The 18,990-nt window shown below is 34.5% G+C and overlaps 1 protein-coding gene across 1 annotated transcript in view; it reads left to right on the top strand.

Moving 5' to 3' along the window:
• The window catches only part of LOC123608564 (protein eyes shut homolog), a 373,016-nt gene extending 357,492 nt beyond the window's left edge, over positions 1-15,524 (top strand). Inside the window, exons 9-10 of the mRNA XM_045498670.1 lie at positions 4,757-4,923; positions 14,379-15,524. Coding sequence (XP_045354626.1) covers positions 4,757-4,923; positions 14,379-14,646 — 435 coding nt within the window. The 3' untranslated portion in view covers positions 14,647-15,524. The remainder of the gene's footprint in view (positions 1-4,756; positions 4,924-14,378) is intronic.
• The last annotated feature ends 3,466 nt before the right edge of the window (positions 15,525-18,990 follow it).

The raw sequence follows: 18,990 nt of genomic DNA, 5'->3' as shown, positions 1-18,990 counted from the left end.
GTTACTCTTATCTTGGGCATACATGAGTAGATTTCAACCATTCTTTCTTTTTTTTTATCAGAGTCCCTTGAAAATTTGATGAAGGCTAGGAACAGTTTCCTCACAATAACTTATGCACAATCACAATGTTTTGCACAAAATTTCAGAGGGTTGAGGAACTCTTTTAAGTAGATTTCTTGATTTCCCATATATTCAAAAATTAAGAAATCTTTTCTCTGGATGTGTAATGTAGATTCAGATTTGTATGTACCCACTGATAAAATTTACTGTATTATAAGTTTTTCTGAGAGACTTTTTCTTATGCCTAAATTTAATTATAGAAGAGTAAAATTTTGTTAGAGGACTAGACTATATGAAAAGATGAGAGACTCGGTTGAAATATCAAATTAAGAATTTTTCAATTGCAGGAATTACTTGCAATAGTTGCTAGATATAGTAAATAATTTCAGTAAAGAAAAATTAATCATCTTCAACATATAATAAAAGAGTCTTAACAAAGCTTTCAATGTAATTTAGGTGTTCATATGAAAGCCCTTACACAAAGGATAATATTTTTTTGAAATATTATTTTGAGGAATATTTACTAGCCAAGTTTTCTTTTAGTTCTTTCACATTTTCCTAAATCCCAGAAATAATTATTTTGAAAATAAAGCAAAAAATAAAAGTGTATATTTATAGGAAATAATAGTTTGCCATAGTCTGAATTCTGCACTATTATTCCATGTTGTTAAAACATTGTTTTCTTTCTAAGCTTTGATTATGTATTATTTAGTGACCTAGATTGTTAATAACTAAAAATAACTCTTTAGTGTATGATATTTATCCCTTCATCATAAAACAGTAAAGTATGCATTCTTTTGTATTGTTCAGTAGAAACAGAGAATTAAACATATACAGATCTTCACAGACTCTAGGTTTTGAGTGTGTTTAGGTGGTAGTGTTTACTTTTCTTCTTATATTGTATTGAATCATCCCAAACTATACGGAAAAGATGCAAACAAACAAACAAAAAGCTATAGAAACCGAATATTTGAGAAGCATTAGTTCTTAGAAAATTGGCATGAGCCAAAGAATCAATCTATGAACTCTTGACTAGGCCCCTGAAACAAACAACATAACCAAATGGAAGATGGGGCAGGTGTTACAAGTGGAGAAAGTAAGTGCAGAAGCTGCTGTCAGAGATACAGGCTCAAAGTCTGAATAGCAAGAAGGGGGTAAGCATATAAAATGTCTCTGTCCTGAGGCACTATATTGACTGTGCAGCCTAGTCTTCTTCCACTATTTTGAAAACCCATGTAATTTACTCCCTGAAAGGAGTTTAATAGGACTGTGCATGCTTTTTATTTTATTTTATTTTATTTTATTTTATTTTATTTTATTATTTTAATCTTTTTAGAGAGGGAATGTGTGAGCAGAGAGAGAGAATCTTAAGAAGGCACCACACTCAGTGCACAGCTGTTCACAGGCCTCAATCCCACAACCCAGAGATTATGACCAGAGCCAAATTCAAGAGTGGGACACTCAACTGACTGAGCCACACAGGCACCCTAGGACTGTGCATGCTTAAATTACAATGATAAACATAATAATATATAAGTACAATATAAAACATAACACCCCCAAAATGAATAATCCAATTAAAAAATGGGCAGAAGACATGAATAGACACTTTTCCAAAGAAGACATCCAGATGGCCAACAGACACATGAAAACATACTCAACACCAATGATCATCAGGGAAATACAAGTCTAACCACAGTGAACTATCACCTCACACCTGTCAGAATGGCTAAAATCAACAACACAAGAAACAACAGATGATGGTGAGGATGTGGAAAAAGGGGGACCCTCTTACAGTGTTGGTGGGAATGTAAACTGGTGCAGCCTCTGTGGAAAACAGTATGGAGTTTCCTCAAAAAGTTAAAGATAGAACTACCCTACAATTCAGCAATTGCACTACTAGGTATTTACTCAAAGAATACAAAAACTCAAAGGAATACATGCACTCCAATGTTTATAGCAGCATTATCTACAATAGCCAGATTATAGAAATAGCCCAAATATCCATCGACTAATAAATGGATGAAGACGATGGGCTGTATATACATAGAGTGGAATATTACGCAGCCATTAAAGAAATAAACTCTTTCTATTTTCAATGACATGAATGGACCCAGAAAGTACTATCCTAAGCAAAATAAGTCAGAGAAAGATAAATGCCATATGTGGAATTTAAGAAACAAAACAAATAAGCAAAGGGTGGGGAAGAGAGAGAAAGAGAGAGGCAAACCAAGAAACAGGTTCTTTTTAAAATATTTATTTTTTAATTTATTTTAAGAGAGAGAGAAAGAGAGCACATGTATATGTGGGGAAGGAGCAGAGAGTGAGGCAGAGAAAGAATCCCAGGCAGGCTCCACACTATTAGTGCAGGGCCCCATGCCAGGCTCCATTTCAGGAACCATGATATCATGACCCAAGCCTATATAAACTTGAGCCAAAATCAAGAGTCAGTCACTTAAACAACTGAGCCACCCAGGCTCCCCAAAACAGATGCTTAACTATGGAGAACAAACTGATGTTTGCCAGAGAGGAGGTGGGTGGGGGGATGGGCTAAACAGGTGATGAGGATTCAGGAGTGCATTTATTGTGATGAACACAGGGTGATGTATGGAAGTGTTAAGTTAATATATTGTACACATGAAACTAATGTTGTATGTTAACTAACTAGAATTAAAATACAAACTTTAAAAAAAGAAGAAAAATACAAAAAATATTGTAAAGCTTATTACAAGAAATCAAGAAAAAATGTGCGTGTGTGTGTGTGTGTGTGTGTGTATACAGAACACGAGGGATTGGATTTTAGAATAAGATTAATTGTATTGCTTTCATAATTAAACCAAATCAACTAAAAGGAATTCAAAAGTAAACAAGATAATGGAAGACATGCACATTCAAACTGTCCAATACGATCTCTACAAAACGGTAGAGACCAACAAGGAGTAAAAATAATAACATTAATCACTTGTGTTTATGTATATTCCACTTCTGGGTAATTTGAAGTTTTGGTATTTTGTATTTTCTAGTCATGTTGAAGAAGGAAAATTTGTATATTGTATTTTTATATAGTATATCAGAACAATTGGTGAATTTTAATAAAATTTATTGGTTAAAATATATAAAAGTTAATTTCCTAATTTGATAATTTTGCATATAAAACATTATATGAAAATATAATATCCTTGTTTATAAAAATGACATGCTAATGTAATTGAGGATAAAGTGCAATCACAATAATAGTATGTTCACATATGAATGTACATATACATATATTATTATACATATATATGGAGAGAATAATAAAAGTGTCATAAAATGCTAATAATTATTGTTATGTAAATGCTAATTCAACTTTAACTTTGTAGGCAAATTCTAACAAGGCCTCTTTAAGAAAATTTACAACAAATACCCTCTGCATACAGAAAATGATTATGCATTCAAACAGTGAGGGATAATTTTTTTTTTCTAAAGTGTAAATACTTAGACATTCAGACAAATATAGAGAAAGCTTAGAGATTGATTTTGTATTTTAGCCATGAGTTAAGGGTGAATTGCATTTGAAAAAAAAATCTATCCATGTCAAAGAGATGGTCTCCTTCCCAGTAGACTAAAAATTATTAAGTGATATGAGGTCCAAATAGAAAAATGGAGAAACAGATTATCAGTTGACTCTTACCCAACAGACTAGATCTGTATAAATCATTTATCTATCACCAAAGGACTAGACCATGAAACTAAATTTCTAATCATTGTAGCCATTGATGGGAAATAAGTATAAACAGCGTAGTTGGAAAAGATATGCCTGTGTTTAAGCTGTCCATGAGAGTTGCACTTCCCTGGCAACAAACTTTACATACTCCTTTAAGGTAAATACACTGGACATGTTTGTGGAAGACCTCCAAAATGGATAAAATGAGATATATTTTTAAACAGGTAAAATTATGACTTCCATGCATATATGAAATAAAAATGTGTTAAAGATTTTATTTAATTCATTTTTATAAGGGATACATTAAAATGTTATATCAATCCAATAAATGAATGGATGAATTCAATGAATGAATTCAATAAATGAATCCAATAAATCACTCATGAAGAAAAATTATTTAGGGATACAGAAAACAGTTTTTCCATGGATATGGTTATTAGTATAATGCTATTTCCATCACATCAGTTAACATGTAAGCTACATCTAAAAATTTTTTAAAAAAATTTTAACGTTTATTTATTGTTTTGAGACAGAGAGAAACAGAGCATGAAGGGGGAGGGTCAGAGAGAGAGGGAGACACAGAATATGAAACAGGCTCCAAGCTCTGAGCTGTCAGCACAGATCCTGACGCGGGGCTTGGACTCACAGACCGTGAGATCATGACCTGAGCCGAAGTCAGACGCTCAACCGACTGAGCCACCCAGGCGCCTCTATAAAATTTTGATACAAATTACACTAAGATATTTTAAAACAATTGAATAATAGATGTTGATTTATTTTACTTTATACAATTTATGTATTCCTGTCAATAAATAAACTATGACTTTTTAAAACTGATTTTGATATTAATCAAACAGTTTATTTTACCTTTGCTAAAGGAATACATCAATTTAATGCATAAAGGAAAGCATGAAATTCAAACTTTGAGATGATTGTAGTATTGTAATGTGATGAATATTTACAAAACTCTTTTTTTTAAATACTTTATAGATGCATGCAAATGAATGCAATTGTTTGACTGAAGAAGGCAATAAGGGATATTGGTGTCTATGTATTCCAAGATGGCCTGGAAAAACGTCTCTGGAAAATACAACTGATTATCAAGAAAGTGGGTGTCAACATGAAGCTATTTATAAAGATGAAATTAATAGATCCAGGTATTTATGAATCATTTGAACAAAGAATATCATCTCCTTATCAAAAAGTTGTAATTGTACTGATAAGCCATAATTGATTTTTTAATGATTCAACAATTCCATGCATTTCTACTGCTCACCAAGGAAAGTATACTCTTAATTACATTTATGAATTTCACATAACCCCCTCTCACCCCCCTTCTGGCAAACACAAGTTTCTTTCCTATATTTAAGAGTTTTGTTGTTGTTGGTGGTGGTGTTTGTTGCTTTTTAATAAAATTGTTTATTTATTTTTGAGAGAAAGAGAGGGTGGGAGAAGGCAGAAAGAGAGAGAGAGAAAGAGAATTCCAAACAGGCTCTGGGCTGTCAGTGCAGAGCCTGACATGGGACTTGAACTCAGGGACTCTGAGATCATGACCCTAGCTGAAACCAAGAGTCGGATACTTACCTGACTGAGCTTCCAGGTGCCCCTGTCATTGTTGGCTGCTTTTTATTTTGTTTGTTTCTTAAATTCCCTATGTGAGATCATATGGTATTTGTCTTTCTTTGACTGATTTGTTTCTCTTAGCATTATACCTTCTAGGTCCATCCAAATTGTTGTAAATAGAAATATTTCATTCTTTTTTATGTCTGAGTAATATTCTGAGATCTCTCTCTCTCTCTCTCTCTCTCTCTCTAATGCCACATCTTCATTATCCATCTATCAATGGACACTTGGGTTGCTTACATATCTTGGCTATTGTAAATAATGCTGTACTAAACACAGGGGTTCATATATCTTTATGAATTATTGTTTTTGTTTTCCTTAGGTAAATACACAATAGTGGAATTACTGGATCATATAGTAATTCTATTTTTACATTTTTGAGGAATCTCCATACTGTTTTCCAAAGTGGCCGCACCAGTTTGCACTCTCACCAACAGTTACATGAGTTTTCCTTTTTCTCCACATCCTTGCCAATACTTGTTATTTTCTTGTGTTTTTGATTTTAGCTTCCTGAATTATTTTATAGTAATTAATAATAACATTTTTTGTGTAAAGTGATTGGTATTTATATCTCAAACATATGCATATGTACTTATTATATATTATTTACATAATGTATATTCTATTCTATTATGTGTAACAACATTAGCAACAAAGGAAGGACAAAAGAGGGACAAAAGAGAACAAAAGAGGGTAAGAAAGACATGTAGTAATAAATTTTCTGTATCACACAAGAATTAAATTAGTATCTGTGATATATTAAGTATGTCGTAGATCTGGTATGTTAAGGTATATATGGTAAACTCCAGAGCAACAGTTAAGAAAATAACTCAAATAATGTAGTAAAAACAATACTATAGATACTAAAATTTTCCCCAGAAAATATTTACTTAATACAAAAGTAAGTAGTATCAGAATGGATATATGAAAAAGATATGAGATATATGGATAACAAAAAGGAGAATGGCAGACATAAATAAATCCAACTATATTAATAATAACATTAAAATAAAATGGATTAAAAATCCAGCCAAAGGCAAAGATTTTCAGGTTAGATAATTTCTGGATAAACATAGTATATACCATCCATAGGAGATACATTCTACATTTAAATGTACAAATGGGTTGAAAGTAAAAGGATAAAAAAATATATAGCATTCAATCAGCAATCATTGAAACTTGGGGTATCTATGTTAATATCAGACAAAATAGACTTTAAAAGAAAAAAATGGTTATTGAGAAAACAAACAACATTTTATAATTATAAAAGAATCAATCCATGAGAAGATGTAGTAATTATAAACATATATGTACTTAACAATAGAAATTCAAAATACATAAAACAAAAACTGATAGAATTGAAGAAAGAAATGGTGAATTCAACAATAATAGTTGGAAACTCCAATACTACACTTTAAGTAGTGGATGTGACATTTGGTAGATGAACAAATATATAAAACTGAGGAACACTACAGATAAAGTAGAACTGGCAGACAGCTATAGAACACTCTATTCAGCAACTGCAGAATGGCATTCTTCTCTAAAGCACATCGAACATTTTCCAAGATGTTAATACTAGCTGCAATATATTTAAAAGGATTATAATAATAAAAATATATTTTCTAACTACAATGGAATAAAATTAGGAATCAAAAACAATAAGCTATTCAGTAAATTCATAAATATGTGAAAATTAAATAATATAGTCCACATAAATCAATGAATCAAAAAGAAAATACAAGGAACATAGAAAATCATTTGAGATTAATTAAAATAAAGATATGGCATGCCAAAATTCATGGGATATAGACAATGCAGCATTTTTTTTCAGTTTGTTTATTTGCTTTGAGAGAGACAGAGTGAGCAAGTAAATAGGGTAGGGATAGAGAGAGAGGGAGAGACAGAATCCTAAGCAGGCACCATGCTGTAATCATGGAGCCCTATGCAGGGCTCTATCTCACAAACTGTGAGATCATGACCTGAACTGAAATCAAGAGTCAGATGCCTAACCGACTGAGCCATCCAGATGCTCAGGTGAGACAGTATTTAGAATAAAAATTATGGCTGCAAATGCTTATGTTAAAAAACAAAGAAGATCTCAATCAATATCCTCAACTTCCACCTTAACATAATGGAAAAGGAGAAAACCAAATCTAAAGCAAGCCCTAGTTTGCCTCAGTGGCATCTGTACGATTCCCTGGTGTTGCTGCAGGGAGGGAGTGTCTCCGCTGGCCTGATCTTCTTTCTAATCACCTTCCAGGAGTCATCTATGTGGTTAGGACTGGTGGGCCAGGTGAGTCAGTCACGTCTGGAGAGGCCGGTGGTACTAGAGGTGGTGAGGCCTTAGGACTAGGGGCAGGCTCCAGTGGAGTTTCAGCAGCCAGGGTGGCTAGAGGCACAAGTGTCAGTGAGGGGTACAGTGGGGCATATGACAGCGGGGTTCCCTCAGGCTTCTGCAGCAGTATAGGTATTTCAGTTTGGGGCCAGCATTTGGAGGAAGCCATGACATGAGCCATCATAACGTTAAGTTCTCTTCAATACAGACTTTTAGCCAAAGTGGCTGGGATAAGACCAGTTCTTGCCAATAGGTAATGCAAGAAAATTGGTTGGAGTGGCCTTGATCCCCCACAACGACCCTCAACACTTGGCCAACTAGTTCCTTATCAAGTGAGCCCTTGAAGGGGCAGCCGACCCTGAAAGATGGCCAATTTCACAGAATGTCCAGAGCCTTCCAGGAGTTAATTTCACACCATAATCTCCTGAATATCCCTTTATGAAATTCCTCAACATACACTCTAGGGGAGTCAGCTTACTCTGCTTTCCACCTATTTCTTACCCCTAATCGATAACTTTCATGCACAAGAGATGAAAAAGGGGGAAGGGAGGGACTAATTTGTTGAGGATGCATACTCACTTCTTCCATTTCCAACCACTCTCCTCTCAGAGATATTTCAGGTGCCTCTTAGCATTGATGAGTTCAATATCAAGCCCTGATCTGAATCAGACTCCTGAAGAAGTCCGACATGCTCTAAGCCATATGAGGTCGCCATGCAACCACTGAGGATCAGGACTCAACACTTCGCTTTGGCCATTGGTCAGGTCCAGTTGGAACCTTTCCACTGTCCATCTCATTTGCACAGTTACACAGCTACTCCAACCTGCTGCCCAGCACCCAGTGCCTTAGAGTTGCAGTTTCATTCCTTATGGAACTACTCGGGCAACTCTGGGAGGTGATCAGGCTCCCCTTCTGCCTCTTAGGGGCAGGTCTGCCAAAAGAACCCAGGTTCTTACCAGTCTGACAGGTGGCGCTCCCTGAGCTGGTTCCTGGGCCTCACAGTTTCCTTTGTGCATCCCGGCCTTCACCCAGCCTGCCAGGCTAGTCTCCTACAGATGAAGCAGTTCACTAGCGTCAGGTGAGGTCGCCTCTCCCAGTGCCCTGAGGTTTGTACCATGGTGACAAGGGAGGTGAAACACCGTTTCTGCCTCCCAGGTGAGCCCCCACGAAATGTAGCATAAGTCAGACACAGAAAGTTGGGACATTGAGGTTTTCTTTCCAGGAAGCAGCTTTATTTCGTGCCAGCTGGGCTCAGCGGGCTAAGACCCAAAAGGCTGAGCCCTGAACACAGAAGGGTAGAGGGAGGGGGGTTGCCTTTTGTCCAATGTTTGCTCCTTTGTCTCCCATTTATGGTGACATAAATGGTGACAGTTTGAATAGGTGGTCTATGTTACAGAGTCAAGGAATGTTGCAAAGGTGCACATAGCCAGGTTACCTTCCCTTGTCTTGAGGTTTTTACCATATTCCTTAGGGAGTTCTACCATGAGAACACATCTCATGTTTATTCTATATCAGTTAGAAAGTAAATATCTTTTTAAATTGCTAAAATAAGTATTATTTTCACTTTCTAAACATACAAGTAATTTGTGTTGTAGCAATGAATTTTCTGGCTTTCTTTCTGGGACCTTTAAAATAAACTAGTTTCTTTAATAAGCTATTTTTAAAATTTTCACATTTTCCATGTAATGCTAAATATAAGCAAAACACTATTTTTCAGTTATAAGCAAAGGTTTTGTTTTAAAGTGTAAAATCTAAAAGTATATGATAAAATCAAGTATAGTTTCAAAACCTGTTTCTGTAGCGTTAGGAGGCTTATATAAATACAGCTTTAGGTGACTATGCCACAGAAATATATTTTGATCAGGGTTTTTGTTAAGTTACTTCTGAACCAGGAAGTCTGATGATTATTAATTTCTAAGACTTTTAATGTTTGCTATGATATTGATGACTTTTCTAATTAAATAACTTGAATGTCTTGTTTTGTGTTTATTTTTAATTTTTGGATATGCCATGAATACTTTTCTGGCTTCCAGGCAAGTTTTGTTACATTTTAGTCTCAGAAAAAAAAAAAAAGAAAAAAATAGAAAGAAAGGAAACTGAACTGCATATAAATATGGCTTACTGTATGTGTGCATATATGTATGTATTTTTTGTTTATGATTAGTTTTGTAACCACTAAACCACATTTCTCTAGTCGCTGAATCCTTTTGTCTACTGAATTTATATATATATATATATATATACACACACACATATATGTATGTGTATATTAATATGACATATATATGTATAATTAATATAAGACACATGTAAGTGTATATAAAATACATATATCAATATAATGCATAACATAATACATACAACATGTATATATGTAAACATATACATATATACATATATGTGTATGTATATATATATATATTTGTTGTTGTTTGTTTTGTTTCTTTTTATTGTGCTCTGGACAGTGTGATAACCTTGTGTCTCTAAACTTTAGAGTAAAATGATATAGAGGTCATTAATTCATTTAAGCAATTCTAAAGTAGATATCATTGTGTTTTCTGTATCCATGACAAAAATTAATTATAACAAACTTCATTAAAGGAAGCACTTTTGTATAATTAATTTTCAACTATAGCTTGAGTTGAAACTTAGCTAATGTATACACAATTATCTTCCACGTGTCTTTTTTTTTTTTCTTTTAGGTGCAAACCAATGCATATGTTATGATATAAAGTCAAAGTTTGACTATATTATAGCTTCAGGCTCTATGACTTTTCATGCTTTAATTTCATATGTCAAACAATAAAAATGTATGCATGTTATATGATTTTGTGCTACCTGGGCCAGATTTTTTATTTTACTTCATTATATCTAAATAGCTTTTTATAGGTCTAACCTTTTTGCATTACTTTTTAAATTATCTTCTAAGACTTGGAATTTCATGAAGCTGTTTATTCAGAACCTTTAAGATGACCTTTCTCTTGAGCATAATTCAATTTTAAAATACATTTGATGGTTATATAGTCAAACAATATTAATGGAGCATCCACTGTATATAAGGCATATGGATCCTAGTCTTAGCACTTAGGGGAATAAGTAGAGTGATGTATTTAATTTCTTCTCTTCCAAGAATACATTTCCCGTTAAAACACTAAATAGTGAAAAAAATTAAATCATAGTATTTATAAATGAGACCGTATTTTCAACAGTCATGTTTTGCTTTGTTCTTCAATCATATCATTACTTGTTTCAAACTTAAGTCTAATTCAAATTGGCTTATTTAATAATAAAGTTAGTAATACATTCATGAAATCTTTTAGTCCAATTTATTTTCTCAAAGTAAAAGTACTATGAAATTATAAGAACACTTAAAAATTATAAATAATATATGTGGGCCATTATAATTTTCCTGACTTTTTTTTAACAAAACTGATGCACTTGTCACTGAAAAGCTTTCAATTTAGTAGCAATTTATCTTTGCACTGGGTATCCATATATACATGTATATCAGCATTTAAATTTGTAGTATTAATTGGGATGAAAAATGTTCCAGATACTTGTACAAGACTGGGTGAGTGCTTTAGTAAACTGGAGAAATTTATTTAGGTCAATGATTTTCAAAGAGATGCTTTTGCATTCTGGGGACATTTTGGAAATTTCTAGGGTCATTCTAATATTCAGTATAATTGGTTGAAACAGCTGTCATTTAGCAGGTGAGTGGTAGATAATGAATGTTATAAATTTTTCAGCGCACAGAATAGTTCCATGAACAACAACAATAAAAAGCATTCCATGGTTTATACCATTTTCAAAAGTCCCAACATATATTAATGTGGATATAAAACTTTTTTTATAAATATCTGAGCCAGTGTCTTAACTCTATTTTACATACTGACACAAAATATTTTTATAAAATTTTAATAATCATTGGATTTTCCAGGAATGAAACTTTCATGTTAATCAAGTACATATTATGTTTTATTCAGAAGTTTATTAGAATTTGTTAACCATATTGAAAAATTATATCATTCTACTAATTCTACTACTCATTCTACTAATTCTAATAAACTACTATTATCAGTCTCCACTTATAGCTGCCAAGTCCATGTTCAATAACTTTATTTCAAGCAAACATATGCACATATGATATGACTGCTAGCAGACTTGCCTTCCCAGTAATGAACACATGTAATCCTCTTCTATGAGATATAGTACTGATAATTTTACAGATGAGAAAACTAGGGCACAGTAACTTCTAAATAAGTTAGAGAAGAAGAATTAGAACCAGGGTTCCCTTTCCAAGGCCAGTGCTTTGAATATATCAAAGCATCAACTATACTGACTGCCATTAACAATCTCAGTGATCCTTGGCAAATTGCATTAAACGGATAAATTTTTCACAACTACAAGAAGAAAGATTTGAACTAATTGACCTTTAACATTCTTGCTGGATCCAAACACCTACCATCATATAAATTTATGAGTGTAATGACTTAGGTTCAGTAGGTTAATTTTCATTAATAATAACAAGAAAAGTAATTTGACATTGCTCTTCTCAACTCATTGACATGTTTATATGATTATCTTAAGTGCCCATTGAATAGTTGGCAAAGGATACTTTAAAATCACAACGCTTTACTTTAGACCAAAGATTATCTATGTGATTTATGTTTCTTCATCACCTTATGCATCCTTCTTCTGATGCTTTTTATGCATGTATCTACAATATTCAAAGGAATAAATGGGCGCATATTATACAGTGTATAATTGTATTAAAATGGCATATCATAATCCACTTTACCTAAGGTGGTGCCTAGCATATAGGGAAGTATGTTGAGAAACAAGAATGGATGTTCAGTGGATTTAGGTCAATGCCCGTCATGTAGAAAATGCAAACATATATTTATGGAATTAATATAGAAATGAATGAATACTATGAATAAAAACTATTATTAATTAAAACCCATGTCTAGGGGCGCCTGGGTGGCTCAGTCGGTTAGGCGTCCGACTTCAGCTCAGGTCATGATCTCACGTTCTGTGAGTTCAGGCCCCGCGTCGGGCTCTGTGCTGACAGCTCAGAGCCTGGAGCCTGTTTCAGATTCTGTCTCCCTCTCTCTCTGACCCTCCCCCGTTCATGCTCTGTCTCTCTCTGTCTCAAAAATAAATAAATGTTAAAAAAAAAATGAAAAAAAAAAAAAAAAACATTTCTCATAGGCATGAGATTAAATACTTCAAACTTGATTTGCAAGTCTCAGCCTATTGATAGTGCTGCTATCGGCTCGTCATGCCTGGGGTGTTTGGCACTCACGCGCCTGCAGCCAATGTTTGGGACACTCACTTCACCGCTGGGAATGCCAGAGGCCTACAGCACTTGGGCCTATGCTAACTTCGGAGAGCCCTCGCAAGTATTTCCACAGGCCAGTGTTGCTACAAGACTCTCCGGGTGGTTTTTATTATTTTATTATTCTTATTATGCACCTCAGCAACAATTATCAGGAAACATTGAATTTTTTTTTTTTTTTTTTTTTTTTTTTAACCACCGGTTCTGGCCAGCACAGGGTTCGCTTCTGGGAGAGGTTGCATCTTGGGTAAAGAGAGGGCAGATATAGAATTGTGGCTTTTTGGGGGAGGAGAGGGTGGTATCTAGGGATTCTTGAGTTCACTATGCTGGTGAATTTAAAACACACCAGTCAGCGGAAATTAAAGCCTGGCGAGGGAAAAGCAGAGTCACGCACAAGAGCAAAAGATCAGTCGTCTAGGTCAACCAGTGCTTTCTAAAAAGGGGAACTTCCGGTGGGGCTTTAGTTGTGTAGCTGGCAGTGTGTTTATTCAGGATAAATGTCTTTGAAATGAATGCCTTGACAAAAGTTTATTGCAAGCACTTATATTGCAATCAAAGAAGCTAATTGTCAGCAGAAGCTAATTTGTCACACTACAAAACAGTACTGCAAATTTTTACATAAGTCCTGACGAACACAGAGACACTAACCTTGTCATTTAGTCTCACCAGAGTTAATGACACTGTCCTAGGTTACATAGAAATTAAAGTGGCAGAACCTGTATTTGAGTCTACCTCTGTCTTTCACCAAAGTTCTTTTCACTCATTCTGCACAGTAAGGCAAAATTAAGTTTGCCAAGTATGGACATTTTCTTTCTTTTTTAATTTATTTTGAAGGGGGAGGGGCAGAGAGAGGTAGAGGAAGAATCCCAAGCAGGCTCCACAGTCAGCGTGAAGCCCTAAGTGGGGTCTATCTCACCTCACTAAGATAATGACCTCAGCTGAAATCAAGTCAGATGCTTAACTGACTCAGTGACCCAGGATGGATATTTTCTTTTCTTTTCTCTTCTCTTCTTTTTTATAAGTTTATTTATTTATTTTAAGAGAGAAAGAAAGGGAGAAAGAGAACTCCACGTTGTCAGTGAGGAGCCCGATATACAAACTGCAAGATCATGCATGACCAGAGCCGAAACCAAGAGCTGGATGCTCATCCAACTGAGCCATCCAGGTGCCCAGTATGGACATTTTCCATAAGAATATATAAAAGTGTGCCCACAACCATATTTATTGTATTGCTATCCTGTGTATTTAAGTACATATGGGATAAATATTTAAATTATATGACTAATTGGATTTTGTGTTTTTGCATGTTGCAGATGCAGCTGTTCTCTTGGTTACATGGACCCATTATGTATCCTCAATGCTGAGGATTGCTTAGGAAACCAGAGTACATCAGTGCATGGCCTCTGCTTGGTCCATTTGCACAAGTGCAACGGTGGTCTGCAAAGACATGGAAGAAATGTCTGTGAAATAGAAACCAAAGATTGTAAATCTGTGCCCTGCAAAAATGGAGCAGCCGGTATACATTTAAGTGGCTATTTCTTCTGCAATTGTGTCCCAGGATCTACAGGCAAGTATTTCTGAGAACTCAGATTCTCTACTGGATAATGTTAGCACATTTATTTAATGTATTTCAAATGTAGCTAATGATTAGTACTGTAGGCTGCTTTCTCATTTAGCAAAGTAACAATATCTTCACTTAGAATAATAGGATTGTTTCTTTGGGCAATTACATTGCTGACTACGCAGCCTTGGCTCATGCAAATGAGGCTAAAAAGTCCAGGCTGAACCATAGAGAATATGATATATATGTCAAAGGTCTGTGGAGAAAAACAGGCAGCCATAACCTCCCAATAATTTTGCCTAAACAGCTTCAGTATTGCCCTTCAACCTCCTCTTTGGCTGCCTAAGCATACTGAGTGCTTACATTAAAAATAAAACTTAGTTTCAGTATTTTCTCAGTCAGTTTAATGCTCCATTAGTAAAATTAAAAAACTCCATAAAACCACAAACATACTGTATCTTCTGTAAAGTTATATAGGATGACATTCACGTTGGCTGTGTAGTAATAAGGCATCTTTTGATATAAAAATATCAGAAAGTAAGCATTCAAATTTATATTACTTGATGATTTTATGCTTGGTCTTACATTAAAATAATTATTAATAATTTCAAAACTTCTTTAGTTTAATTGCTTTATAAAAAGCAGTATGGAGGCCACACAAAGAAAATAATATTGTCACTTTTAAACCACACCTAATTTTAAGCAAAATAATGAAAAACAGTTTGTGTAATTTGATACCCCTTTTATTAAGCAGACCCAACTAAACATTATTTGGATTTCCATCTTAAAGTGAAAAATATTTTCCCTGTTTGATATTTAAAGTAATATCCTGAAGGTTTTGGAGTTAATTTAAAAAGATAAGTTCCAAGAATGGAATTGGTGATATTATTAGAATAAATGTGTGGCCATCCAGATTAGTTTTTTTTTTAAGATGAAAATATATTTGCTGTATAAATTCTGGTAAGCTTGCTAAAAAGTTTGTCTCCTTACTTGACATTTCACATTTCAAACATGTTCTTAGTAAAAATAAAATAACATAAAATGTGCTAGCATTGTTGAAACATAGGTATCTGCCTCAAGGGGAAAAACACATATATACACCTGTTTTGTAAACATAGAATGTCCTCCAAAATTCAGTGAAAATATAATAGTAATCACCAACTAACATAAAATGGAATAAAGAATGGAATTTAACTCTTCTTAATACTATTACTAAGAGAAAAGGTCCTTTGATAGTTGCATATTCTGTGTGTATATGTACATATGTATATGTATGTGCACACATAGTGAGCATCCTATCATTTTGTGTATCAATATTGTATATTGGCTGTAAATTATATGATCATTAATTATGTATTATATATATATATGTATGATCATTAATTGTGTATATATATATACATATATATATATAATACAATCTAAATAGTTCAACCACATGTAATACTCACCATTGGTGAGTATTATTAGGAAAGCATGTATCTTCTATGAGGTCTCTCTGTTTCTACTGAATTATAAAGAACTCTGTGGGTTTCCTCATATCCAAATATTCACTTCTACTTTTAAACTCTTCACACAGTGAAATGGGAAGAAACTGATAATTCTAAATTTTCCCAAGGGTACAGAATTAATCCCATTGAAAGAAGAATATTTTGCGAGCAATTTAAAATCAGTGCTCCACTTTTTCTCTCCACTCCTTTCTCTCCCTCTGTCTGGCTTCTCCCAGTTGTCAGTTCTCTCTCCCTTCACCTAGATTCTTTATTCAATCTCTTCTCTTCTACCTAGTTCCTTTTCCCTTTATATTTTATTTCTTCTTTCCCTTTCTCCCCTTCCATCTGGTTTCTACCCCTCTCTTTTTCCCCTTGATTTAGTTTTTCCACCTCCATCTATGAACTCATGTGTTTCCTATAGAAATCTGTAAGGTGTTAGCATACCTTTCATATGAGGGTGATTACCTCCTTTTTTAATCCTGTCATCTTTTTGGGAAATTTTAGCCTTATATGCAAACTTCTAGGTTAAATGTTATCTCTATATGTAGTGTCAGCCCTACCTCAAGTGTTTCTCATTCAGTAATTCTAGGGTTCAGTAGGTGTGGCTGATGCTGATGCTGCTGGTTCACGAACCACACTTTGAGAACCACTCTTCTAACCCATTACATTATATTCATGAAGAGCGCTTGTGTGTATATGAAAATGTAAAATTGAGCTTTAAGTATGGGCTGCCATTCAGCATAGCATAAGGAACCTATCTATTCTAATCTTCTGGTGACCACTAACTCCTGGAGTTAAGGTGATGCCATCAAATGGTAAGGCCATATACTTGGGTGGATCTTACATAATTTAACTTTGATTCCAGTGCTATTATCTGAAGTGCCCCAAAGATATATTAAAAAAAATTAATGTTTATTTATTTTTGAGAGAGAGAGGAAGAGAGAGAGAGAGAGAGACAGAGCATGAGCAGGGGAGGGACAGAGAGAGAGGGAGACACAGAATCCAAAGCAGTCTCCAGGCTCTGAGCTGTCAGCATAGAACCAGACGTGGAGTTCGAACCCACTAACTGTGAGATCATGGCCAGAACTGAAGTCAGACGCTTAACTGACTGAGCCACCCAGGTGCCCCAAAGTTCCACAAAGATTTTGAAATGTGAGAGTAATTCCAATGGATTTTTTTCAAGCAATAGTCTTTTTGCAATTCTCATGTTGTATCTATGATATTTTAGTGATGGAATCAAAATTTTATCTTTTTTTTAGTTAATTTTTTTCCTTGTCACTTTGACACTTTCAACACTGCTGGTTTCTAAAATGTTTTATAGTCAAAATAAGAGCTCTTCTTATCTAATATTATCTTTGCCTTTACTTCAAATATTTTGGGTTTCTCCTGCTCTTGACATAAGTAACCAAATTCTCTTTTTCTCCTCTTATTATTGTCTTGATTACAAGAAGAGGCTAGGAAGCTCTTTGATTAGCAGAAGGATCCATGCTGTTCAATACAATTCGGCCCAGCTTTTCCCTATTTAAAATGGGCCTGAGCCAATCCCTTGATATCCTGCCTTCTTTTCAACAGATTTACATAGTAAGGTCCCCTATCTTAAAAGCAAACTCTTTCTCTGCTATAGGCATAGATTGTAAGTTTGACTTACACAGCTCTGTGGTTCTCTACCCTTCCAGATGACAACTTTCTTTACTTTTTAAATCTTAATTACCTTGGCAATAGAAACATTTTCAAATCCCATGCATTTTTTACACATTGTTAACTTCTAGTCCTATAGAAATTCAAGGGTATGCCTCAACCAAATTTGTGCTTTAGCTGGAACCCAAGTGCCTTTATACACTCTTCAAGTATTGATGACTGATTATCAGTGTTCTAATATATTGGGTTATTTCTCAGATGGCCTGCCCAGTATGAGGTAGTATCAATACACACATACTTTAGGACTTTGGTGAGTCTGTTCTTACTGACAGAGTTCATTGGGGTCCACAGAAAGCTCACTTTGTCCCTAATTGCTTTTCTATCTAACCTGGAACTGACAGAGGGAAGTCAAAGAATGTTATTAATTTATATATAATCAGGTCATGAAAGTTACTATATCCAGGTGGTTTTGCATCTCATTTTTAAAAATTTTATTTATTTATTTTGAGAGAGAGAGAGAGTGAGAGAGCTAGCAGGGGAAGGGCAGAGAGAGGCTGAAAGGCAAAGGAAATGAAAGCAAACATAAACTATTGGGACCTCAGCAAGACAAAAGATTTCTTCACAGCAAAGGAAACAATCAACAAAGTAAAAGGCAGCCTACAGAATGGGAGAAGATATGTGCAAATGACATATCTGATAAAGGGGTTAGTATGCAAAATCTGTAAGAATTTATCAAACAACACCCCAAAAAAACAAACAACACAGTTAACAAATGGGCAGAACACATGAATAGATACTTTTCTAAAGAAGGCATCCAGATGGCGAACAGGTACATGAAAAGATGCTAAACATCACTCATCATCAGGGAAATACAAATCAAAACCACAATGATATACCACCTTATACCTTTCAGAATGGCTGAAATTAACAACATAAGAAACAACAGGTGTTGGTGAGGAAGTGGAGAGAGAAGAACCCTTTTGAGGGCAAAAGTAATGAATGTTGGATTCATATGACTCATCTGCCTGTACTGGCTTAGAATATAATTTTTTTAGAGTAGTGCTTGGATATTTGGAATAATGTAATTTACGTATATTCTTTAAAATTTATTTTTCTTGAGGCACCTGGGTGGCACAGTCAGTTAAGTATCTGACTCTTGATCTTGGTTCAGGTCTTGATCTCACAGTTCGTGAGTTCGAACTCCACATTGGGCTCTGCACTGATGGTGCAGAGACG

The sequence above is a fragment of the Leopardus geoffroyi genome, chromosome B2 (genome assembly GCF_018350155.1).
Source record: "Leopardus geoffroyi isolate Oge1 chromosome B2, O.geoffroyi_Oge1_pat1.0, whole genome shotgun sequence".
Lineage (NCBI taxonomy): Eukaryota > Metazoa > Chordata > Mammalia > Carnivora > Felidae > Leopardus > Leopardus geoffroyi.
The sequence above is the reverse complement of the archived record's forward strand: the minus strand, read 5'-3'. Positions and strand labels throughout refer to the sequence as shown.